Source organism: Orbicella franksi, chromosome 8 (assembly GCF_964199315.1).
Source record: "Orbicella franksi chromosome 8, jaOrbFran1.1, whole genome shotgun sequence".
NCBI lineage: Eukaryota > Metazoa > Cnidaria > Anthozoa > Scleractinia > Merulinidae > Orbicella > Orbicella franksi.
This window is the reverse complement of record NC_138152.1, coordinates 13637890-13663073: the sequence shown is the minus strand read 5'-3', so window position 1 is coordinate 13663073 and position 25184 is coordinate 13637890. Positions and strand designations below refer to the sequence as shown.

Below are 25184 nucleotides of genomic sequence, written 5' to 3'. Positions count from 1 at the left end.
TTTTGAGGTGTTTGTTATAGAAAGCTGCGACAAACACCAAGGTGCATTTCAGGCGCATACAGTTTGTAAGCCCGACAGTGCAATTCACTCTGCAGGTATTTTTTTTTCTTTACCTCTTTGCACGATTTTTTTTTTCAGTCACCCTCCCTTGCTTGAATCCCCCTCCCCCCGCCCCCCCCCCCCCCCCGCATCTAATCACTTTTCTAATGGTCCTTCCCTCACGGATATAGGCTACATTCCCGGCCGAAATTACAAAGAAATGTCTGGAAACAACTCCCGCTATAAAGTATTCTCGCTATTACGGAATTGCGAACGCTTCAGGTGTCCCAAACTAAGATATTTATGACCTTTTATTAGTTCTTCTCCCGTTACAACGGACAACCTGGACATGTTGAATGGCATAATTATTCTGCAGTCTCGGAATGTTTACTAGTTTGTGGATTACTTTGACTTATATTATAGGATTATTAACCATGGGAAATGTGTACTACAAATTAAACGAAACTGGAAAAGTGAAAAGAGTTTAGCAGTAGGTGACCCTTCATAACCAAAAGTGTTACCATTTTCATTACACCCCGCTATTGCGGACTCACGCTATTTAGGCCTACTGTATTTTGCGAAACGAGCTGCTCTCAGGCGGATAGCCTGCGAACGCAGACGTATCTCCGGCTGTCACTTGATTCCGCCGAAAAATAACGTCTGCGAACCCGAGCCAGGAAATGATTTCTGTGACGTAATGACTTTTGTTTCTCCTTGGCCAATCAGATTCCATGATAGAATGAAACTCGAGTGCTCCTCGCAGCGAATACCTCGCGCAGTAGTTCTGGGGTTATTTGAGCTAAACTGCGATTGGCTTAGAATTCCTACGTCACAGAAATCGTTTTCTGGCTCGGGTTCGCAGACGTTATTTTTCGGCGGAATCAAATGACAGCCGGAAATACGTCTGCGTTCGCAGGCTATCAGGCGGAAGACTGTAACGATACGTAAGTTATTTCTTCCAATTCTTCAACACTTTTTTCAGAAACAACTCGATGTAGTAATGATTTTTGAACAGTGAGCTAGACCCTGAAGCCTAAAGCCTAAGTCAGAAGTGACCCGTATCTGTATTTTACGAAACGAGCGCTGAGTACGTGACTGACATTTGCGTGACTACCTTACTTCTTTCGTTACCAAGGCGAAAAAGGCGAACGATGTTGCATTTCATTGCATTGCCTTGTGAAGAAAAAGAATCTTGTTCGTTCCGCAGCAGAAACAATAAGGTAACGATCGATATTACAGGTTTAGTTGTCTTCCGTCAATAAAACTGAAAAGAAGAAGTCTTATCGCACAGAGGAATCTGACTGTTTTGATGCTTTCGTTTCGTTTCGGTTCGTTTCGCAATATACAGTAAGCCCGTTACGACCCCGAGGTTGTCCTTTATAACGAAAGTCGTCTGTATTAGATTATCACCGGTTTTTATTGATTACGTGGATAATGATGACTTTGGTGTCGAAATTTTCACCTTTTTCGTGTCTAAACTCAATAACCGATTAAGTGCAGAAACAAAGCAATGGTCAGACTACGATGGCGTTACACTTTCATGTGCATAATTATATACCTCTGCATGAATATTTGTCTCGCGATTACTTACGTCACGACATTGTTGTCTAACAATGGCGTCGCTCGAAACAGTTTCGGCGACTGGAGAGGTTTCGTCGCATTTTGACGAACTTCTTAGAGACATTTCAAGTGAACTAAGCCCCGAAGAACTTGAACACGCCGTATCATTAATCAAAAGCAATTTTAAAGGCATATTTGAGAATCAAGAAAAGCAAGATTTGTATTCATGTCTGTGTTTATTCGCAAATCAAGGTCTCGTGTCGGGGGACAATCTAACTTTGTTGAAGTTTCTTACTTCAAAAACATCCAAGAATGAGAGAATCCAAGAAAAGATTCAAGGTTTCAAAGCAATCCGCCAGCGAGAAAAAGAGAAAAAAGACGAACTGACTGGAAGATTTAACGACTTGAAGCAAGTTATGGCAAAGCTAACGACAGGAAGTTCGAGTGTTGTCAATTTGTACGGATCGAGTGGCGTGGGCAAGACAACCCTTGCCAAAGAAACCTTATCTAAGTGGCCAGGGAGGAAATTTAAAGTCGACTTGAGAGGAATAAATGAGATGAAAAGCGTTCACTTCCACGTCCTGAACGCATTAACGATATCGGAGCAAACAGTGTTAATCTTCGAAGCAAATCCAGTCATTGCTCGAATGGAACAACTGAAACGAGACAGCCAAAGCGACATCTTGTTACTTCTGGACAATGTTGATCAATTTGCAGGAGAAGATGGAGAGGCTGCCTCGGACCTGAACGCCAAATTTGTTACGTTTCTTCGGAGTCTTCTTGGTTCCAAGGCTGATGGAGAACACTCGAAAGTGAAGATTTTGTTGACTTCGAGAATAACACTTCGTCACGGCGACACCCTGGATGTCGATAACTTCGAGGTAAAGGCTTTGGACAACACGGTCTCAAGTTCACTACTTCAAACGCTTGGAAATCTTAGCGTCGAAAAAGATCAAAGAGAGAAGCTTGTAGAAATGTGCCGAGGGAATCCTCTTATCCTGAACGGAGTTGCCGCTATCTTAAGGCAGGAAATCGCTGATGATAAAGCGCTTCTCGAGACCATAGACCAAGACCTAGTGACCGAGCCTTCGGAAACGGGATTACCATCTACAGAGGATTCACAGGTTACGCAGAAGAAGAAGGTAGAGATTGACAAAGATCAAGAAAACTTCTTGAAAACAATCTTTTTCTTCCTGCCGAGTGAAAGGCTACAAGAGAGTGCCGTTTCTCTGTCGTTATTCTGTCGCTCTTTCTCCGTTGAAGCAGCTGCTACCATTCTCGGGTTGGACTCTTCGGAGGCTGTTATACAGCTGGAGGGTTTGCGAAACAGCAAAATCATATCGGTTGATCCAGAGGCGAAGGTCCTTTCCTACGACATTCACCCACTGATGAGAGAAGTTTTACGAAGCATCGGTGACAGCAACGTTTTCATCAAAGTTTACCAGAAAGCAAAGGACCGGTTTTGTAGCCTTTTCATGTTCCACATAAAGCAGATCTCAGCTATTTTGGACGAAAACTACATCGACGCCTTCAACAGGTTTGACCTTGACAAACCTAACTTTGAGCTTGCCTTGAATATCTCACTGAAGTCAGACCACCTCCTCATTCCAGAAGAACATCGTGGAAGTGTTATGATTTCTTATCTTTTTGAGGCCATGCTTGATGAAAAACAGAGAAGAAGCATTTTCAACTCTTGGGCTGAAAAGGCGGAGAATGACGGAAAGAAGGGTGAGCGGCAAAATGCTACGATTTATTACCTGATCGAAGGTCTTTATTTTCTGGCTTATTAATTATATATTTGTAATTCTTGGAACACAAAAGGTGAGAAGCAATCAACTGAAGACTATGGAATTGACAGACAAAACAAACAAGCAAACATAGAAAGAAATAAATAGTTCTGGGTCGAAGGGTGCGAGAATCAATAGAGTATTCGTTCATTTGGTCGTTTGTTTGTTTTGTGTTGCTTTGTTTGTTTCATAGATTAATTTGGTTGTTGATTTATTGTTAATAAATTTTCATTTATGGATTAATTGGCCAATTGATTAAAGTTGGTCAATTGATATTAGCGTTTTTTTTTTTCAGCAGCGGTCTACACCTACATTTATTTTATTGTTAAGAATATGCACTTTTGAGTATGTACCTTGATATTTATATTGGTTATCCCTAAATGCGAGAGTTCTTCCAAAGTTTAAATGTACACCAACCCTGGTCTGTTACATATGGGTAAGCAACTGACTGTGACAATTTTTTTTTTCTATGAAAATGTAGCTAATCAGTTGCTGCTGATGTTCTTTACTCTAGGCTCTTTACTTCGAGCAGAATTAAAATGCCGAGAAGCTTTGCAGGTCCTAGAGCTGGAAGGATGGCAAAGAGCTTTGGAAGTCCTTAAGATTGCAAATGAGTCGCTGAAAATAGTTCGGAAAGAAAACGAACGCAGTGAATTCTTCAAGCTTACGCGGAGCTCCTACCTCTTTGTCAAGGGTGAAGTATATTACAGAGCAGGGAATATGGCAAAGGCACTAAGGATGTTGCATCGATCTCTGAAGATAATGAAGGATATCCTACACAGTCACACCAGCACCACCAGATGCCTAAACGCCATCGGCAATTGCCACAACAAGTTGGACCAACTAGATGAGGCGATAAAGTACTATACCAGTGCTTATGAAATGAGGAAGGCGCTCTCTGGTTCAATGAATCACTTTGACGTGCCAGTTTTCAAAGGTCAAATCGGTACAGTCTATGAAGGAAAAGGTCGAATCTATCGAAAAGAGCGACAGTACGACGAAGCAAGCAAGCAATTTCACAAGGCCATCGAATGCTATCAAGAGGCCTTAGAGCTCGCTAAGGAACTTAAAATCCCAGGAATGTTAAACACAGCATTATTTAACAGAAACATTGCCAACACGTACGCGTGGCTAAGAGAGTTCGAGGAAGCCTACCAACCTGCAAAGAACGCGTACGAGATTAGGAAAGGCATTCTTGGAAATCATCCTTACACTGTTCGAAGTGCTTTCCAAATGGCGGACATTTGTCGAAGTTTAGAGTACTGTGATGAAGCGAAAGAGTTCTACGAAGAAGCCTGGGAAATTGAAAAATCTCTGGGACAAGGAAACCACAGTGAAGTGATGGTCAAAATCATCGAAGGTTACGAAACGTTGCTTACAGGCTCGAGGAAGGAAGAATTTCAAAAGGAAACGTTTGAGTTTTATCAACGTTACTGGAACGAAGAAAGAGAATTCGAAGGATTTGAATTTTCTTTGGCCAACAGGACAGTCATTGATTCAATTAACGAACGGCTTGGTGACTTGGCTGATAGGCAGACGCAGAAAAAATACCAACGAGAAGCTCTTTGGTTCTACGAGGGGGCATGGAATTCTCCAGACACCAAAAAGCTACCGGATCGTCACAGAGATGATATTTTGCAAAACCTTTTGCTATTTTGTAAAATACTTTTTGAGAAGGATTTGCTCATAAAGTACGAAGCCGATGCATTAAGATTTTACGAAATGCTGTGGAAAAAGAACAAGGCCAAGATAGAAAAGCAAGACAGAATAGAAATTCTCGTAAAACTTCAAAACTTCGCGTCATCACTTAAGGACGAGAAGAAGACGAAGAAGTACAGGATTTTGTTAAAGGTACGAAACAAATGATGTACTGCGTTTGCTAAACTAGCATTAAAGGCGTGCTATTAAATCCAGTATAAATGAGCATGTAAGATAGTGTAATGATGCCCCCTCCGGACCTGAGGAAGGTAATCTTTTCGTCGCTTAGGAAAAGAATTATTGTTATTTTTTACGCGCAATCATGTTCATTAGCACGAGATCAGTATCAAGCGATCATTTTCCTCCTCAATAAAATATCATGTAGTTAGCGGAGAATAATTAATCCGTGTATGCGTCTTACACGTTCTGTAGAACACATTGAATTGGAATGAACCGTTCAATTTTTTTTTAGATCTGTCAATAAGACGATGAAAATAAATGTCAAACTGTATGATTAAGAACGAAGTGTGGCCCGATGATTAGGGCGGTGGACTTCACACAAGATCCGGTCGTCCCATCTTCCAATCTGTGGTAACAGCTAGCTTGAGCTGTTTGGGATGTTTGGATTTCTCTTTAAGTCTATTCGAAATCAATATAAAGATGCTAACGCGCGATTTCTTTTGTCTTACGTACGCTAGAAAGATGTTTCTACCCATAGTCAATTTTGATCTTTGGGACATCACAAGGCTCAAACAGACACACGTCATATTTGAGATATTTATTTTTCCACTGCGTCTTTGTCTCTGCCATTTACCAGCAGGAAACCAGAGGGAGTTCTTTCCTCGTGGGATTCTTACAAACTTATCTCTCAACTGGATCAGCAGGTATTTTATAGCAACAATCGTGAAAACTATGTATTTGTAGCGGTATAGATTGAAAGATAGATAGATAGATAGACAGACAGACAGACAGACAAACAGACAAACAGACAAACAGACAGACAGACAAACAGACAAACAGACAGACAGACAGACAGACAGATCTAGACAGAGAGACAGAGATAGGAAGATGCTTAGACAGATAGATAAATAGATTTAGATAGAAGTTCCTCTTTTTGTTTTCATTTTTTCGTCGCGCAAGGAACAAGCAACTTGAGATCTTTATGGACTTACGCAGAGTTACAGCAATCTTTCTTCTGAAATGATCCACTCATGTTCACGTTAAGTTCTAGCGAGGCGGAATCACTCCCAATAGGTAGTGGTAATATAGGCGCCATGCACTGTGATTCTTAAAGGAGTTCAGTCACAGTATTTTGAGCTATTTTGGCCACATACAAAATGACCTTTAAATGGTAGGAAACCTGAAAATAACAGTTTAATAAGATAGAAAAACACCAAAGAGATAATGATAGACCATAAAGGAACAAGGATGGCTTAGGATGGAGAAGATTAACACGGATTACAAACGACGAATTTGAAAAATTGAGGCTAAACTTTTCAATCTGCGCAAACCGTGGCTGAACTCCTTTAAGGTCCTAAGTTGCTGAATTTCAGTTTCTTTGTTTAAATTAGATGAACAGGTGTCTAGCGACGAGGATGACGATTCTGATAGAGACGTCGATGACCACGACGATGACAGCGATAATGATGACGATGATGGTAGTGACGGCAGCCAAGACTTCACTGAGCAGTTGTCACAACTTGGAAATGATGTGTAAGAGATGGAGAAGCCAGATAATCTGTATGATATAGAACTAGACAGGATAAAAATACACGAGTGAGTATGAGTCGGAGATTGTGATTATATTTTTGATCTAAAGTCTGAAATCGATAATTCTTTATCTGGTTTGGATAGTTAGTGTTTTACTTCTGCCTCTTTTCTCAGGCATCGGCAATCTAGTTCCCTGAGACTTCTCTCCTTACTGTGCAAGCTTGACGAGGCGAGTGACTCTCGAAAATTTAATTTCAGACTCGAATTTGAAAGGTTAGCGGAAGTATAACACCAGCGGCTCCTTTGAGCCGCGTATTTGCCAAGTAGACATGCGCGATTCAACCCCATGTGCGAAATTTTCGGACTTCTAACGATAACTTTCCAGGGAACCTCGGCTCGTTTCCCGACCGCTGGACAAGGGGAACAATGGTCCTGGATACGAGCTTGACGCGTCGCTAGGTTTGCGGATCAGCCGAGATTCTCTTTAAATTTTGAAACAAAAAGTGACAAAAAACTGACAAAACATCCCTCTTCAGTTCACTTTGTGTTTGAAACAGTGTTATTAAAATTCGTCTATTTTTTAATTTATTTTTCGTCAGGTATTTGAATGAGTACGTGTTTTCGTGTTTTCACAAAGAATTAAATTTACAGGCAAATTGAAAGCCTGTCTTTTCTTTCAGGGGAATCGTAACTAGTGAAGGCACCCACTGAAAGAATGGCCTGTACACATGACATTCCCTCGTGATGCTGTATCTAAGCCCACCGTGATAGAGATCCGCAGATGGAAATCCACAGCCTGCTTACCACAACTCCAAGAGCAAGAAGCTGTTGTTAGCAACGTGATTGAAATCTCGAGAAGCAGCGATGAAGCTCTGGAATTCAAAGCTGGGGTGCAGTTGGCACTCTCCCACAGCGCAGCTGACCTACATGGCTATGAACTGGTGATATTAAAGCTAACTGACAAGGTGACAAATGGATGGGAGGACGTAGGAGGAACTGAAAACTTTTGGAGTCTGTCAGGTTTGCAGGCTGTCTTTTCACTTTCTCTCATGACTTTATCTTAGATGTTGGGGCTCCTCAAACTATAAACATTCAAGGGTTGTCGACAACTATTTGCTATCGACAACTAAATATTATCGACGACTTATTGTGTCCGATGCGACCATTCCTCACATTGGGGTGTTAGTTGTCGATGTCTAAGTCAGGTCAGCGAGACCTCGGGAACTAACGTTAACTATGCATGTTCAAAACACAATACGTATACTTAAAGCACTGTCTACTGGCAACGCAGTTTCGATAGTGTCGACAACCAATGATTCCCACACAGGGAAAAAGCGGTTTGGTGTCACTGTCAGAGAAAACCGGACAGTACCGAATGCTCGAGGTCGGCCGTTTACCTTCATCTTTTCACGGTATAAAAGCTATCCGAAAAGAAACGACCATGACATTTGCTGAAGTAGGCGTTCGTTTTAACGTGGAAAATATTTATTATTTTCCAAGTTGTAGTGGTGGAACGATTTCACTCCATCACTCGTTCACTCCTTAACTTCCCGTTAGACATTTGGAACCCCGGCGGGCGGGGGAACTCCCATATGGAAAGGCAAGGGATGCTCGTCGGAAAATTCGAATTTAACTCCTAAGGGAGACTAATGTGGACGTTGCTTGAGCTTTATTAGAACCCTAAAAGATACCACTTAAAACGGAATAGGTTCGATCACTAGCCACTGTTCAAGAAAGGATCCCGCGCGCACTTGTAGACCCGACTCGCATATTCGAAAGATCAACGGAAATCAAGCCTGAAAACAGAAATTAAATGAGAACTTTTTTATTATTATTTCCTCGAGTGCACAATAAAGGATGGTTTGACAGCAAGAAATGGTGACGTTTCGTTATCAACACGCTAGGTGAGACCAGAATCCTTGATTTGTACCCGAGACGACGAGCATCCGCGACTTTTTCATATAGTAGTCCCCCCCAGGTTCCTAACATCAGCTGTCTAAGGGCGTTTTACAGTCTGGCTTGCAGTGTGTCAAGTAAGTTATTTTCGAGAGATAGCAGGTATAACGATTTTTTCAATGTAAGGAAAGTACTTATGGTTCTTCCTTAGCGATTCGATTCAGGGTTTTTCCTTTACAAACGTACGTGATATTGTGATTTCGAAAGCAATCGATATAAACGAATGATTAAAGGCTCCAGACGATTTTTGTAACACAAGAAACGGAAAGACAAGCGCTACCTTTCGGTAAATTGTTTCTTGACAGAAAAAGAAAAAACAATAAAGAAGGAAAGGAAACGTAATCAGTAGACACCACGAGGATTCGAACACCAAATGTTTCGCATGGCGAGCCAGCGCTTATCACACTGCGCTACTTGAACACTAGTTACACGAAGGTTAAAGTATTAATTATTTATTTACGTACCGCAGGCTCAACTGTTTCGCTTAGTCTATACCTCACTTTTGACCAAACAAAGTGATCTTGCCGTTTTTGACTACAGCTCAAGGAAGACATGTACAGATGCATGTAATGTAAAACGTGTAGACAGGTCTGAGTAACAAACAGTTTCTTACGTTGAACTTTTTCATTTTGCAAATGTTACAACTCACCTCGGAATGGAAAAAGGCTTATAGGCTTGTTCCAAAGCTAGACTGCCCTCACATCACAAGTAGTTTCTTAATGAGCAATGCCTCATAACACCCTTTCACAGTATATTTTCCAAGTTCAGTGGCTCACAGCCACTTTGTTTCTTCGAGATATCACTACATCATGATTTTGGCCTCTCAAGCGGTCTAAAGTGGCAGAAATTTCCGGCAACGTTAGGTGAACCTGAAAGATACTCCGTACAAATTCCAGAAACCCTTGTTTCGTGCGATAATATTTGTCCTCTTAAGGCTGGTTATTACTAGCGACAGAGTCGGAGTCGGGGTCGTAGTCGGAATCATAAGAGCGCTTATGACCCAGTGAAATCGAAAATCAGAGTCGTAAGCGGAGTAATAAGCTCGACGGAATCGGAGTCAGAATAATCGGAACGTTTCCATTTCTTCTGATTCTGTTTACGGCTCCGTCGTTTACGATCCAGAGAAAACTACATTGTCGGAGTCGGACGCAGAAACGGAAGAACTAACCAATCACAAGGCCCGGAAACAAACATTGTGATTGGTTTGTTCTTCTGCTTCTGCTTCCGACTCCGACAAGCTAGTTTCACTGGATCTTAAGCGACGGAGTCGTAGGCGGATGCGGTCTTCTGCTTCTGACTCCGTCAGTTTCATTTTCACTGGATCGTATCACTCCACGCTTGTGATTACAACTCCGACTGCGACTCCGTTGCTAGTGAAAACCAGCCTTTATTGTTGACTGAGATATATTTGAGGTCTTTCGCTTTAATTCTATGGTTAGCACGAGGTTTAGATATCGCCGCCGAATCGTTATCGAGCGTGACCCAAATTTTTCAGAGAGTCGTTTTTCGAAAGTGCGGCAGTTCATTTCCACAGAAGATAATTTTGGTGATAATCTTTTACACTGTAATACTACTTATATCCAGTTTAGTTAAAATTGGTATCTACAGGCCAATCGTAGTAATTGGTCTCGCAAAGTCCAAAAAAATTCATTAGTCAGAAATATCCCCCCTCCCCCAAATGTTTAGCGAAGAATATCACCTTACTCCGACTTTCTGCGATTGTTATCCATGATTTACTGAAAGATCTGCAAAACATAGTTAGCTGGACTACAGAATAGAACATTTAAGCTGAACGTTTAACAATCGCAAGCGCTCAAATTGGATCCAGCTGCAACCTCAGGTTTTAGTTCGTGGTCCTGCCCAAAGGACCGCAGTCTCCGTAGAGGAAGGTGCCTCATTATATCTCGTATTTTCCTTTTTGATTACAGACATTGAAGACGAATATCCCTCAGCTAAAGATGTTCCAGGCTTTCAATTTCCTTTTGCCCAAGCTGAAATATTTCGAAAAAGAAGATACCGGGACACGATAAGGCATATGTTTCTCTCTCAGGGGGAATCAGGGCACTTGACGAAGATGACATGGAAAACATCCATCTCAGGTGGTTACATCTATGTATTATGTATATCATTTAGTGACACATTTAAAATGTCAAGGAAGGCTACGTTCAGCCCTGTCCAAACGGTAAATGTTTGGTGATCAAAAACCATGAATTATGTTATGTTGACCACTCATTTTCCCGCGTGGACACCTTGTTTGATCATTTTTAATGAAAATTAATTTGAATGGGACTATGACCCACTGGGGCCTATAAGGAATAATGGTGATGATGATGATGATGATGATGATGATGATGATGAAAATGATGATGATGAATGAAATTTGAACGTCAAACATTGTAAAACATTTTGTTCGTTCAAACATGTTTGATACCACTCAGGTCAACATCGACATGTTTGGTCATTAAACAATGTTTGATCGTGTCTGGTCGCCTAGCATTTCCCGTTTGAACAGTGCTTTAACCACCATCTCAAAACCTGACCAAAAAACTTCAACTTTAATTGATTGTTATTCGAATATTTTTTTAGCACAAATTTTTCAAAAAATTTAGAGCAGCTCCAAAAATTGATTTTACAGAAATTAGAATAATACATGCAAGAACTTGGAACATAATCCCAACAAAATCCAAATTCGCTCTAAAAAAGAAATTTAAGCTTATAGAACACCCAAATTTCGGTAAAACATCCTTTGAGAACATGGTTTCCATAGAAACTTCAAGTCACATGGAAAAAAGTGATGACTATGTCTTGAATGCTGATTATGAGCAACTCATACATAGTCTATAAGCATAAAGGAAAAGATATGCAGAGTTAACGACCTTCCGACATAAATCTTAGCCTATTTCCTTGCTTCTCTGATGTTTACCGGGCTTTTTGACAATTTCTTCTATTAACTATGACCAGACTTAGTAGGGCTAATCACTCCGTGGGACTGTTATCTTTTTTATTGACCCGATTGATTTTAGACTGAATTGAACTCCGCTCAGTCTTATTACTCTTATCTGCGAGTATTTGCCAAAAATGTATTTTGATATACAAATTACATATTTAAAACAGGTTTGAAGGCGATAAAAGAATCCAAGGTCAAGTTGCAGTTAGTGTGATCAATGATACGGAAATGTGTGGCGTGACGTTTTATAGCAGCCCTGAACTCGAGAGAGAAAACTTACTTTGTAAGTTACACTTTAGATTGGCAACCCTCAAAAGAGATTTTAAGGTAAGGCTAATCCGTAGGATGCACTAGAATCGACCTTTGGCCGATCTTCCGAGCTAAAAGTAGACCTGACTCGCTTAAAGTCAGCTCATCAGAGACGAGAAAGTGTTTGAAAGGGCAGACCGACCCACTCAGACTCAGATTGAAACGCTCTCTCTGACCGTCTGATCAAGAGTCTACCCTACCCTGGGGGAACTCAGATCGGAGGAGACTTAGCGAAGTGGCTGAAGAGAGTAGGATGGGAAATGTAGGCGTTAGATGTTCTTTAACCACATTACTATTTTTTTCTTCTATCGTATTCCCTCTTTAGACGACCCCAGTGGATTTTTTTGGCGTTCCTGTCAGCGGCAAAATACTGTTGCAAGCCCGAGCAGAGGAAGTGCTGACCATTGGTAAACGATTCGTAGATATCGCAACTTATAATGGTCACCTTCGCCGCTTGTCAAATGAAAGTGACGAGGAAGTAATGCAGAGTTTATTTGAGGCTCTGGCTGGGTTGATAAGTGAGCGCCAAGATGAGTGTTTTCAAGCTCTCGTTACTGAGCTGAAATATGAACATGTGGTTGATCGCCTTCATGGAGGTAAAGTATGCATTTTGCCAATATACTACTCTGAAAGATGATCGCATTTGCAGGGGTCTGTAAGCCAAAAAAGACCTCATAGTAAGTTTATTTATTTATTTATTTATTTTATTTTTTTTAAAATAATTTTTAACAATATCTACATTATCTTTACAATACGTACAAATAATACTTACAATACACTAAAATATAACAAAAGAAAAGAACAATACAGTTACATTCACCACTATAACTTGCAAAAAGTTGCGTTATATCCCACAAAGTACAAAGAAAAGTAATATACAGCTCTAAGTTACAAACTTCTTGTCAATTAAAGGTTTCCATTTATTGTAGTAACGTTCAGATGAATTAGTCCTTGTTGATGTTTGCTTTTCGATTTCGGTCTTGTTTTTCACTATTGTTAGATAAGTACTAAAATACAAAGGTTCTTCATTAATGCTACAACGGTATATATAGTATTTCGCAATTAGTAAGAGGTGATTAGTTAACGCACAAAGGCGGTCGTTATCTATGATACCATATAAGATTTTCACGGTTGATAGTTCTAGTTTTATTGCTGTAAGAGTCTCATACCATTCCAGAAAGATTTTCCAGAACTCTGATACCACCGGACATGAAACTGGCGTATGCTTTAGATCTTGTTTTTTAACCCATTGGCAATAAGGTGTTGTTTTGTGGTAGGTTCTTCAAATATGTGCTTCACGAAACTTTTACTTATGGCTTTGGTTGTTAGCACTTTCAAGTTCTCCCATGGTTTTGTAAGATGCTCTTGTTGTGCACCTTTTCACTTTATTGCCTTTTTATATTCTTGTGGAATAGCGTTTATTACTCCATAATGGGTCAAGAAATTTGTTTGCAGCTGATACCGGAGTTTAAATTCCTCATAGGTGAGGAAATCTAGATTCGGGTCGAGAAGGTCTTTTAAGGTGTAAACTCCTCTGTCAAACCAAGTACGGAAAAGAATCGTCTTGTTATCAATTTTGATATCTTTGTTCTTCCATATAACCGTTTTCTTTGTGCATGGCATTTTATTATTCTGCACATCCTTAAACTCAAACCAGTATTGTAACATTCTCTTATAAAAGAGTGGTAGCTCTTTGATGTTAAGATCCTTACTGTTACAGTTACAGGTTCAGAGGAAGGTTAAGCCTCCCAAGTGTAATGTGGCTTCATTGGGAATAACCGTCCATGCCGAATTCCCGCTCAGGTGAAATCGCTTTATCCAAATAGACTTTAGGGCTTTGTTCATTAAAGTAAAATCAATCATATTCAGACCCCCGTTTTTGCGTTCGCCGATAATTGTTGTTGTTGTTGTCTTTTTTAATTTTGGCTATTTTGTTGTCCCAGATAAAATTAAAGGTGATTTTGTTTACCTGATCACAGAAGTTTTCAGGGATTGGCAGTACGGATGCATTGTATATAAGCTCTGAAAGGCCCACAGATTTAACAATGTTGACCATGCCTAATAGAGTTAGTTTCCGTCTCTTCCAATTGTTTAAGGTCTTTTCCAAAACATCCAATTTTTCATAGAAGTTTATCGCTAACCTTTTTCGAGTTCGAGAGGTGTATTCCTAAAGCATAAACAGAGTCTTTCGGCCACTTAACGTTGAACGGGGTATCTTCTTTGTTTTTCCATTTTCCCAGCCACATTGCCTCTGACTTCATATGGTTAATTTTTAATCCTGAGCATCTTTCAAACTTTTCCAGGAGGTCAAGCAAAAGACTCATTGATTCGGGTTTTTTTAGAAAAACTGTCGTATCATCCGGATACTGTGTGATTTTTATTTCGCGTGCTCCTACTCTAATGCCTTCAATTTTCGGATTTTTTTAATCGCAAGTGCAAGAATTTCAATACCAAGGACGAAGAGTATGCCTGATATTGGACAACCCTGTCTGACACCTCGCTCCAGATTGAAAAAATCAGAGGCATAACCATTGTTCGTGACACAGCTAGTTATGTTGCGATAGAAAGTTTGTATCCAATTTTTGAAGTCAGGGCCAAAATTAAGTTTGTCGAGAGCCTTAAAAAGAAAATTCCATTCTATAGAATCAAATGCCTTTTCAAAGTCGAGGAAGACAGCAAGACCGGGGAGGTTTTTTGCTGCGATGTAGCTAATAATATCACTAATGGTCTTACGTTTTCACCAATATAACGTCCTTTGATATAGCTAGTTTGATCAGCGTTTATCACAAGCGTCAGAACGGCTTCCAGTCTTTTTGCAACTGCTTTCGTGGCAATTTTGTAGTCTGTGTTTAAAAGTGAGATAGGCCTTAGGTTGCCAAGGAGATCGGTCGGTTTATCTTTTTTCGGTACTAGTGTTATGATACCTCTTCTTTGACATATTGATAATTGGCGTTTTTCAAAGCCATAATTTATGCTTGCAATAACGTTTTGTTTAACGTAATCCCAGAAGAATTTGTAAAATTCTCATGTGAAGCCATCAGAGCCCGGGGTTTTACCATTGTCCATGTCTTTTAAAGCTTGGTAGCATTCCTGTTCGGTTAGCACGCCTTCACATTTCTTAGATTGCTCCTCATTAAGGGGTATTAACAGGTTGTTGTTAAAGAATGCATCAAACTCGGAATTATTGGGATTAACATTTCTAGTAGAATATAGACTTTTATCAAATGTTTTCTCTTCTTCAAGTATTGTCTTGGCGTCATCAGTTTCTTCACCGTTAGATAATTTAGCTTTGATATCTTTTTCCTTAAGAAATTTCTCTTTTCTAGAACGACTGTATATTCAACATAATAGCAGAGTGATCTGAGAAAGGAGCGTGCATAATATTACTCTCTTTTGTTAGATAAACTTAATCAGCTGTGATTAGAAAAAAATCTAGTCGGCTCTGAGACTTGAATGCTTGGTCACGCCACGTAAACGACAGAGTTTGGGGATTTAATTCGCGCCAAATATCCGTGAGAGCAAAGTTTGAGCATAGATTTCCAATTTCGTTTATGACAGCATGTTTGTTCGAACTTTGTTTCACACTTTTTCTGTCTTTGGGGGTTAGCGCGCAATTGAAATCCCCTCCAATTATCAAGTTGCTATCTGAAAATCCACTTAGAGTTTGGTTTAAATCTTGATAAAATTTGATTTGTTGTGGAATGTCATTCGGAGCGTATACATTGGCAAGGACAAGGTTTTGATTATCTAGCTTGATTTCCAGAGTTATTGATCTTCCATTTTTGTCTTTGGTACTTCTTATCACCTCTAATTGATATCTGGGGTTAACAAGAATCATCACACCCTTGCTATGGTTGGATCCAAGGCTGTAGAGGATATTTCCACCCCATTCCGATCGCCAAATGTTTATAGATTGTTCGGTACTGAAGGTTTCTTGGAGAATATAGCAGTGCGCGGCCACTTAAAGATTTTCCTACGTTTGATAGAATTATTTAAACCTCTTACGTTTAGGGAAATAATTTTAAAGTTAATTGATGAAATTCCGTTATCCATCATGCATTAATGTATTAAAGCGGTTACTAATTGACCTGAATTTGTTTGGACTAATCTTAAACCTAGCCTGTCGTATTTGACTCGCTTGCTGTAAAGCATACCTGTATCTAAAAAAAACAGGATGTAAACACAAAATATACGCAAGTGGCAAACAAAGTGTTTCTGTCGCTTCTATACATAAAAGGAAAGCATATACAAAACAATAACAACAAGATGACACCTATTGGGAAAAACGCTCCTAAGGGAGTGTTATGGTTAGCCGGTGTATGCAAATTCGGCTCTGCTTAGGCTGTTTAGAGTTATCCATGTATATAAAACTCTACAATGCTCTTTCTGTTGATAAAGGTAACTGTAGATTGAACATTTTAGGAGAAAAACGAGGAATAGAGCTTTAGGGTTAAAGCATAGTTCCAAGAGGCAGAAATTGACTTACGTTGTAATTTCGGTCTTCATGGGGCTCTCTTTTAAGTGCTCCGGGATGGTTCCACAGGTATATCTTTCTCCACCTACAACAAGATGTCGATCAATAACTTTGGAATCAAATCCGAGTGCTCTGGCTTTTTTCATTGCTTTCATCAAAGTGCGACGTTCCTGCTGAATGGCTTTAGCATAGTCCTGCATGATGTAAGCATCATGATAGGTTGTGGAATTTTCAGATCTTTTTTCCTTGACCATATCAAGTCTCTGTCTTCGCGACACACAAATCTCGCAATAATTGGCCTCGTTTTTCCAACTGCGGGCTTTCCCACTCTGTGAACGGCATGGAATCTGACATTAGTGACATCTATTTTCAGATCGTTCTGTATTAGGTTAATAATCATTCCTTTGCAATCTTCTGCACGATCTTCTCGTAGATTCATGAATTTCAAGTTTTCGCGACGCGTATAGTTCTCTAAGGCAATGTTGTTTTCTTTTTCCACATTAAGAAGCAGCGTTGTTTTCTCCAATTCAGACTTCAGCTCGTCAATTTCCCTTTGCTGAGAGTCTTTGACGACTTTGTGGGCTTTCAGCTCGGCGATATGATCGTCGATACGCTCCCAAGCTTGCTACAGAGACTTTTCAATGTCGCTGATGGTTGCTTTCAGACCATCCAAGTTCTCTTTTATTTCGTGGCGAAAGCAGTCCATGTCTGTGTGGAGTTGCTCTATTTTGTTCTCCAATCTGTCACCCAAAGATTGAATTGAATCGAAGATTTGTTTCAGGACATCATCAAGAGGAAAGCTATGTTCTTTTCCGATCGCGACCTCGTGTTCTTTGCTTGTTGGCATTGCCGCCATCTTGGGTTTCTTCTGGTCGCTCGACGGTGGGCTATAAGAAAAGGACCTTTCTGCTCTTTTCTTGCTTTTTTCCTTTATAAAAGGAAACGCATTGACTGATTTTTGAAGGTTTAGTTTGTTGTGAACGACATGATTGTTTGAGAGCCGAATAATCCGGCTATATTCTAAGAGCTCTTACAAACGTGACCGTCCGCCATTATCCCGTCACGTGTTTTTTTTTTTTTTTTTTTTTCATAGTAAGTTTGTCTCGAAACTGCTATCAGCTTGTTAACGTATTTTCTTAGGTTTCATGCTTGCCATCTCAAGGAGTCGATCTTCATAACAGCAGCTAATTAGGAAAAAAAAGAAACAGTAAGATTTAAAAATCCAAAAGTAGTTTGTGGAAAAGGGGAAAGTATTCTCCAACAAGCCGGAATCAGCTGCGGCTGTGAATTCAGCTCCCTAGGAAGGGGTGCGCGCAAACCTAAACTTAACTAAACAATACAAAATTTTGATGTTTAAGACGTTTAAGGCAAGTTATGCCTGAACCGATTCGAATTCGTAACGGACAATTGCAGCCTTATACGTACATTAGGAACAGCCTGCTTGTTAAAATAAGTTTGCCATGGAAACATGACGCCTTGTGAACGCTTCTTTGTTCCTCCAAACGCTTCGTGTAAACTGTTCGTGGGACAAGTCCCTGCGACCAGTCCCTTGGTGTAAACTCTTCAGGGGACTAGTTGTAGGGACTTGTCGCAGAGACTAGTCCCCTCGTGCGTGCCGACCTTAATACTACTCCACATCCATCGCGGGTTACACTCCTGGTTTTTTTGTCCAGTTCCTCCTGCATGCAATTGGTGCCCGTCATACACCAATGTGGAAACAATTGATGTAATGTGAGAATAATTGTTTACCTTTTCCCATGATTGCAAAGAAAGAAAAAAAAAGGCTCAGGCTGTAATGGGATTTGTGGCAACAACGCACGGATTATCTGGCCTCTAGATTTTTCTTATATTATAGATGTAGTTTCCGTAACTGAGTAGAATTTAAAGAGCATCAGATTGAATTTCTCAAGTTTTTACAATAATTTTTCTGATCCTGTTTAGGTAGAATTGCAGTGACCAGACCACTCATGACAAATCACGACGTGCTCTCCATTGTGAAGGAAGAGGTTGGACATTGTTGGAAAAATCTGGCGAGAGAACTAAACCTCAATAGGTAGAAAATTGAGATGATTTCATTGGAAGAGGAAGATGACGGAGAACGTTGCTACAAGGCTCTAGTAAGATGGTGCCAGGAAAATGGAGAAGAAGCAACGATGAGAGAACTTATGCTTGCACTGAACAAATCAGGTCTCGCAGACGTGAACAAAAACGTGATGAATTGTTTAAACCTGACGTGAAATGTCAGCTGTGTTCACTACCCCAAGCTCATCTCAATTACGAGTGTAGTTTAAGTCGACAGACAAAGACATGGGAAATGTCAGCTGTGTTCACTACCCCAAGCTCTTCTCAACTACGAGTGTAGTTTGGGTCGAGAGAAAAAGACATGGGAACTTTGTTACTTTTGTACACCTCCCCCCCCCCCTCCCCCCATAAAGTTTTAATATTGCTTGAGCCGCTTTAAATGTTACAGAACAGAACAACATTTGCAAACGCAGCGCAAACAATCGATACTCACGCGATACGTGGGCGATGAATAGTTTACACTTGCAAATACGAACGCAAACGATAGTCACACATAAGGTGAACAAAAGATCTTTTCATACGTAACGAAAACGATGTTTACATCTAACGCAAAGAATTTTTACCAAAAGCGTAGACGTTCATACTAAACGAAACACGCACACGATGCTATTTATAGGGGTTATCAATCACACGCGATCTACAGCGCAGAAACGTCCAGACAAAAACTAAGTTTTGGTGGACGTCAATCATCTCCGCCTCTTTGCCGACCGTATGCAAAATTTACCTGAGGAAAAAAAAAATCTAAAACCTTGCAGCCGTCCACTCGTAAAAATTATCATTTTACTTTCGGTACGCACGGCTTGCTCACTAAATACATTGGCATATTCCTTGAAATCTGTAAATAGAGGCGTTTGTCGGGTTTCGCATGCATGAATGACCCTGAGATCAAGCAAATCTGCACGCGAGCGAACAAATTATTTCTGCACGTATTTTTCTTGGGGCTAAGGACTGAACAATACTTAAACCTATACTTATAACTTATTACCTTACAAAATTATAAGGTTTACAAGCAGTTTAAGTCGTGTTCAGCCCGTATCCCCAAGGCAAATACGTGCAGAAATAATTTGTTCGCGTGTAGATTTGCTTGATCTCGGGGTCATTCACGCATGCAAATGGCCGTTGAAAACCCGACCCTCCGGACGTCTTCAGTAATAAATTTTGACGAATATTTAATGCCTATGTGTTTAGTGAGCTAGCCCTGCATACTGAAAGTAGAATGATAATTTTTACGAGTGGACCGCTGCAAGGTTTCAGACCTCTTCGTTTTGTAAATTTTGCATACAGTCGGCAAGGAGGCGAAGATGATTGACGTCCACCAAACTTAGGTTTTGTCTAGACACTTATGCCCTGAAGGTCGGGTGTGATTGATAACCGCTGTAAAATTTTTAATAGACATTCAAGGTCGCTTTTGACATTTCCATCTTCGAAACTATTTTTCGTAATACAGTGTAAGACCACATTTTGGAAGTTATGAAAGACTGTACTGTTGTTGGGTGTGCTCTCGGCAACCGCAGTATGTCATTTGAAGTGTAATGGACACGTAATGCCCAAGAAAAATTAGCTGACATGAAGTTCAACGTTTAACCTTTGCAGCTGATAAGCTGCAGTTATTATAAATTACATAAGGTAGTCAAAAAGGCGCTTAAATCTAAGATATTCAGTCTTGAAAAATAAATAGGAAACTGGAGAAGAATTTCTTCACAATTAATAAATAGAGGTATATGATGAGAATCAAGGTACCTTTCGCATTGTCCTATCTGTATTTTTTAAGGGTTGTCTATATCTTTTAAGGGTCTTTGTTTAGAATTAAATTGTAAATAATCTTCACTTTATGTAGCTAAGTTATATTTTAATATGTAAATAGTGTCCCCAATTAGTTCTTTTTTTTTTTAAGCTAAATACTATTGACACAAATAAAGTCATTCATTCAGTCATTCATTCATTCATTCATTCATTCATTTTTGTCTCTATTTGGTATGAAAAACGATGCCATTAAGTTACGTTCTGTTATGAAGTCACTGAATACGAGTATAGAGAGAACAAAGTTAATAATAATCTATTGCAAAGAGCAGAAGGAAATAGAAACGTTTCCATTCGCGTTCTTGAAAATGTGTGAATGGTTCTTGTCTTTCACTTCATTTTTTTCGTCGAGTTATTCGAAATTGATGGTCCTAGTTTCTCGGAATCATTAGAGTGCCACTTATCTCTTTCTTGGAATTCCTAGCTACATCCGGTGTATACTGTCTACCTCTTTTCTTTGAATTTGAAGCTTCATCTGATTGGCTGGTAGCTTGGCGCGAAGTCGCTATGTATAAAAGATGACCAATCACGCGATTCTACCTGCCGATCAGATTTGGCTCGTTTCGAAACAACTACATAGAAAACAACACCAGAAAAATTACTCCGTCCCACATTCTAAAATGGCTGGCGCTTTTGCCAAAACGCAGTCGAAGGAAACCGACCAGAGAACCCCTGACTACAACCAAGTCGTTGAAAACTCGATACGCAGTCCTCCGCTGGGGAATGTGGTCAACAGTCATCACATCGAATATGATTATCGTTTCAGAGAAGAGATCAAAATTTATGATCCACTTATCGACAGCCTGGAGCGCGCTTTATCCAAACCCATGTTCTGTTGTGGCGGAAGTTTACGGCCATCAGACATGGACAACTGCGGTATAAAAGTAAAGCCAACAAGGTCTGAAGCAGGTCAGTATAATTGGAGAGAATTTGCATTGTCTGATCTTCCCTTGGACGAGCTCCTGGAATACTGCAATCCCGCACCGTTTGAAAGAAATGAAAACAGTGCTTGATCCCGAAGTTCGTCTGGCCTATGAAATCGAATCAGCAAGCTTCAAAGTACATAGATCTCCCGGAATGATGCACATCAGAGCACACATCCAGGATAAACTCACACCCGGCAGATGTGTAAATCTGGATCCTTACAAGGTCAATGTTTACGGTGAAAGAGGATTTTTCAAGGCGCACGTAGATAATCCATCTGATCCCAAAATGATAGGAACTCTGGTCATTTGTCTTCCTTCTCCACACAAAGGCGGTGAATTGCTCGTTAACCATGATGGCTTGCAACATGTCTTCGACTTTTCGAAGCACTGTGGAGATACGAGCAGAATTCAGTGGGCTGCATTTTACAGCGATTGCATTCATGAAGTTAAACCTATTCTCGAGGGCCACAGAGTTACAATCACCTACAACATCATCGCTTCAGAATGGCCACCAAGCTATCATCAGTATACGAGTCGTTATACTGAGCCTGAAGATGCTGTTTCTCTCCAGGAGCATTTTGAATGCAGCGCGGAAAGTCCTTCCTTAACAACAAAAGCCCTTGCAAATGTGAAAATTGAGCTTGAAAAGATTCAAAGCAAGGCCAAAAGATCACCATCTAAGGTTGGACTTCTTTTGAAACATAAGTACACCACAAAGGGTCTCCAACCACATTTGCTTAAAGGAGAAGATAAAGGATTGCACGACTACTTGGTAGATAAAGAGTGCAAGTGCGAGCTAATGAGTGTACTGACGAGGTATCAGACTGATGTGGTCCGTCCCTACGGTCCTGAAGATGACGGTGAACTCGACGAAAGTCACGAGGTCTACGAATTCAAGCCTTTAAAATCTACCAAACCTACTGCGTCGGTGAACGGTTCTCTTGACAGAGGACGGCTGGCGCGAGCAAATTATCGTCAGTGGCGTGTTGGTATCCCCTTCATTGAAATTTACAGGAAGGCGGAGAATTCATCACAAATTGTTCGTAATAATAAAGGAGACGATTGGTGGATCGGAAACCAAGTGGAAGATGTTGGAGTAGGCAAGATCTATTTAGATTCTGCATTCATCGTGGAACTTTGTACGACGACATAAACAATGACTTTCACTGGCGCGTCAGCACAAAGTATATTAGGTTTAGAAATATTTTGATTCACCGACCTAGTGTATCAACCGACAAGTGAGAACATGAACCACTGTAACGTGAAAAACGACACGTCTGCTTATAAACAATGTTGCCCTGAAAATAACTTTTCACGCTTGTTATCATTTGCCAGAGCGCAGGATGTATTTAAGTTACGTAATGGCCGACTAGTTCTCGAGTAGTAAGCGAGACTCCTACGCATTTGTTTAATTGTAAGCGAGGAAGCAAGATATTGTTCACAAAATAAATGCAAGCATTCGCCAAGACTGCTGTCGTTTTGTACTGGAGTAAAAGTGATCAGAAATGTCTGGAGCATTTTGCAGAACGATGTGACATTGTTGTTTAGAAAAGTATATAAACAATTAAAACAAAAAGAATAATTGTTGTCTTCTCCAAGACCCTTGTAATAATCTGCCATATTTTGATAAAGCGGCTAATTAAATATTGTTTAAGTTTGTCTTCACCAACACTTTGCACAATAATCATTTTGGACGGAACAGGATTTCACAATGTCCCGTTACCATTTATTCATAAATATTCTAGTTTGAATAACGGAAAATGATACAAAGGCCCGGGTTGCACTCAAGACACATTTCTGAGATGTTGCAAGATGTTTCCTGCAATGTTTATCTCAGAAGTTGTCCGAGACAATTAAAACGTTGTATTTTCTGGTCGCACTTGATGACAAAATTGTCTTTGACATCAAACAACCCTTATTAGTCCTTGTCAGTATTGTCACTGTACTCCGCGCAGGTTTTTTGGAATATATTTCCCTCTTTTTTATGCAAAGTGAATTACAGAACAGGTTACCATGAATGATCGTGAAATTGCTTTGTTTCTGGCTTTCTATTTATATCTTCTTAAATTAACATGGCTACAGGTAATAATCCACAGAGTCATTCTTCTTTACCGCATCACGCAAATACGAGCACTTCAAGCGCAAATTTTGATGCGAAAATTGCTAAAATAGCATTGCGCTGATGCCGATCCCAGAACAACTCAGTTCGGCCTGTACCTCTCCTGCTCAATGTAAGAATTATCTGAGAAGTTGATCGAAAACCTGAATTCATGACTAATAAACACGCGTGACACAGTACAAGTCGCACTGAAGAATGAGAAGCGATGTCATTTTTAGGGATTTTTTAAATTGAACGACAGCTGAATCACAAGAAAAAACATTTGATGTTTGTTTTTCGTGAAACGTCCTTGCTCCGAGGAAGGACGACGGCTTCTTTGAAGATTTGTCTCCGTGGACAAGTTTTTGTCCGCGCAGGGACAAGTAGGCCGCACTTGATGCGGTCAACTGATGACAGGAATCTGACGTTGTTTTTTGGTTATCAAAACAAACTTGACCTATCCCGAAATCAAGATCTCTCTTTTGTGGTTTCCGAGAAGCTGCTTACGGATTCCGAGAAATCGATCTGAAAACAAAGAAAGGACCAATGAAGCGAAAACTACTTAGCATTGCGACCGATCGATTAAGTTGACACTCAGGGGAGGGGGGTGGGGGTGGGGGTGGATGCCATCCCGACCTTTATTAGGTTTTCCAAAGTTTTGAAAAGACGATTTACTCTAAGGGGCTGAAACTTTCAATAACTGTTCCTTCATTCTCTGTGGAAATTTTTGACGTTGCCATGGCAACCATCAAATTCCATGTAAGGCTCACTAAAAATCAGCTCTTTTGAGATAATTCTTTAGGTTTTTCCAGTTTTCTTCATCAAATAACAGAAATTCATGAATTTGCACATTCCATAAGTATTCTTAAAAAAGCTTTATTTTGAGTTAATTTCCTTTATTTGTTGACATTTTTTTAAAGAAATAGTAAAATCCAAGATGGCGGATCCAAGATGGCGGATCTAAGATGGCCTATTAAATGACGTCATTTGACGTCGTATGACGTCATTACCAACAAAAATGGTATCATCTTGTAGACCAAGCTTAAGGTTGTCTAATCAATGTAAATTTGTTTCGCTCTGCCTTAACAGAACGAAAACCAAGAGGGGGGTTCCCATCCACCACCCCCGCCCCCCTTGTACCATAGTGGGGTTATGAGTGAGCTTGTACGTTCGAGGGTTAATCATCGTTGTCATCTTTTACTATTCCATCCTCAGTTAAATCAAAACGTCTTAAACGAAGCGTCTCTTCTTCAACCGTACCTTTATTGCCTATGTCAGAGCCGCCCTTTCCGAAAGAAGAAATCGTAGAGAGCGACACTCATGCCAATTTTTAATTTCGGGGAGTGCTTTAACACAAGCTTACTTTAACCGTTTATAACTTTTTTCATATCATATATGTCATATCATTGGAACTTGATGTTTTATGAGAAAAATATCAAACAAAGCAAGGTCTAAATAGAGTTAAAGGCCGTTTAAAAATTCATCCCTGTTTTGTTACCTAGGCAATCAATCGCCCTTTAAAGTAATTCTGTTAAGATATCGGGAACTACAATGGTTGTCAATAGGTGCCGATACAACAGAACATAGGTTTGGTATCTCTATCGACCATTTTACTATTATAATTTTGTAAAGATACATTGCTGGAAATTATTGAAGCACGTAACACCAGATGTAGCGAATGGCGTTAGTGAAGCTGAATGACTTCAGAGAGCGCTCGCCTATTCTCTAGTTTAGTTGTATAAACTATCCATTAAAGATTTCATTACCCATTTTTAATTGGAAGTAAGAGCTCATGTAG

The 25184-nt window shown here is 40.0% G+C and overlaps 2 protein-coding genes and 1 pseudogene across 4 annotated transcripts in view; all 3 read left to right on the top strand.

Moving 5' to 3' along the window:
- The window catches only part of LOC145494828 (uncharacterized), a 152510-nt gene extending 133607 nt beyond the window's left edge, over positions 1-18903 (top strand). The window contains exons 2-5 of one of the 2 annotated variants that reach the window (XM_081474402.1): positions 10264-10849; positions 11865-12024; positions 12332-12602; positions 18422-18903. In XM_081474402.1, coding sequence (XP_081330528.1) covers positions 10830-10849; positions 11865-12024; positions 12332-12602; positions 18422-18537 — 567 coding nt within the window. In that variant the 5' untranslated portion in view covers positions 10264-10829 and the 3' untranslated portion in view covers positions 18538-18903. Of the gene's footprint in view, positions 1-10263; positions 10850-11864; positions 12025-12331; positions 13810-18421 lie in introns of those variants that run through there. The other variant, XR_014050299.1, reaches the window with a different exon arrangement.
- On the top strand, positions 233-10149 carry LOC145494697 (uncharacterized). Of its 2 annotated transcripts, XM_081474255.1 has the most exons (5): positions 233-3327; positions 3901-5237; positions 5902-5968; positions 6656-6860; positions 7475-10149. In XM_081474255.1, exons 1-4 carry the CDS (start codon positions 1653-1655, stop codon positions 6799-6801), a joined length of 3225 nt encoding a protein of 1074 aa, XP_081330381.1. In that variant the 5' UTR covers positions 233-1652; the 3' UTR covers positions 6802-6860; positions 7475-10149. The 2 variants fall into 2 exon arrangements, with proteins under 2 accessions (XP_081330381.1, XP_081330382.1); XM_081474256.1 differs by lacking the exon at positions 7475-10149 and having other exon boundaries at positions 5783-5968; positions 6656-6685.
- A 1621-nt stretch (positions 18904-20524) lies between the features above and the next one.
- On the top strand, positions 20525-24160 carry LOC145494750 (uncharacterized; annotated as a pseudogene).
- The last annotated feature ends 1024 nt before the right edge of the window (positions 24161-25184 follow it).

What these genes read in the sequence shown, in the direction of transcription:
- LOC145494697 (XM_081474255.1), top strand. Translation starts at nt 1,653, where the DNA reads ATGGCGTCGCTCGAAACAGTTTCGGCGACTGGAGAGGTTTCGTCGCAT. An exon ending in GGAGAATGACGGAAAGAAGG is followed by an intron (nt 3,328 to 3,900) that starts GTGAGCGGCAAA and finishes TCTTTACTCTAG; the next exon opens with GCTCTTTACTTCGAGCAGAA. An exon ending in AGTACAGGATTTTGTTAAAG is followed by an intron (nt 5,238 to 5,901) that starts GTACGAAACAAA and finishes GCCATTTACCAG; the next exon opens with CAGGAAACCAGAGGGAGTTC.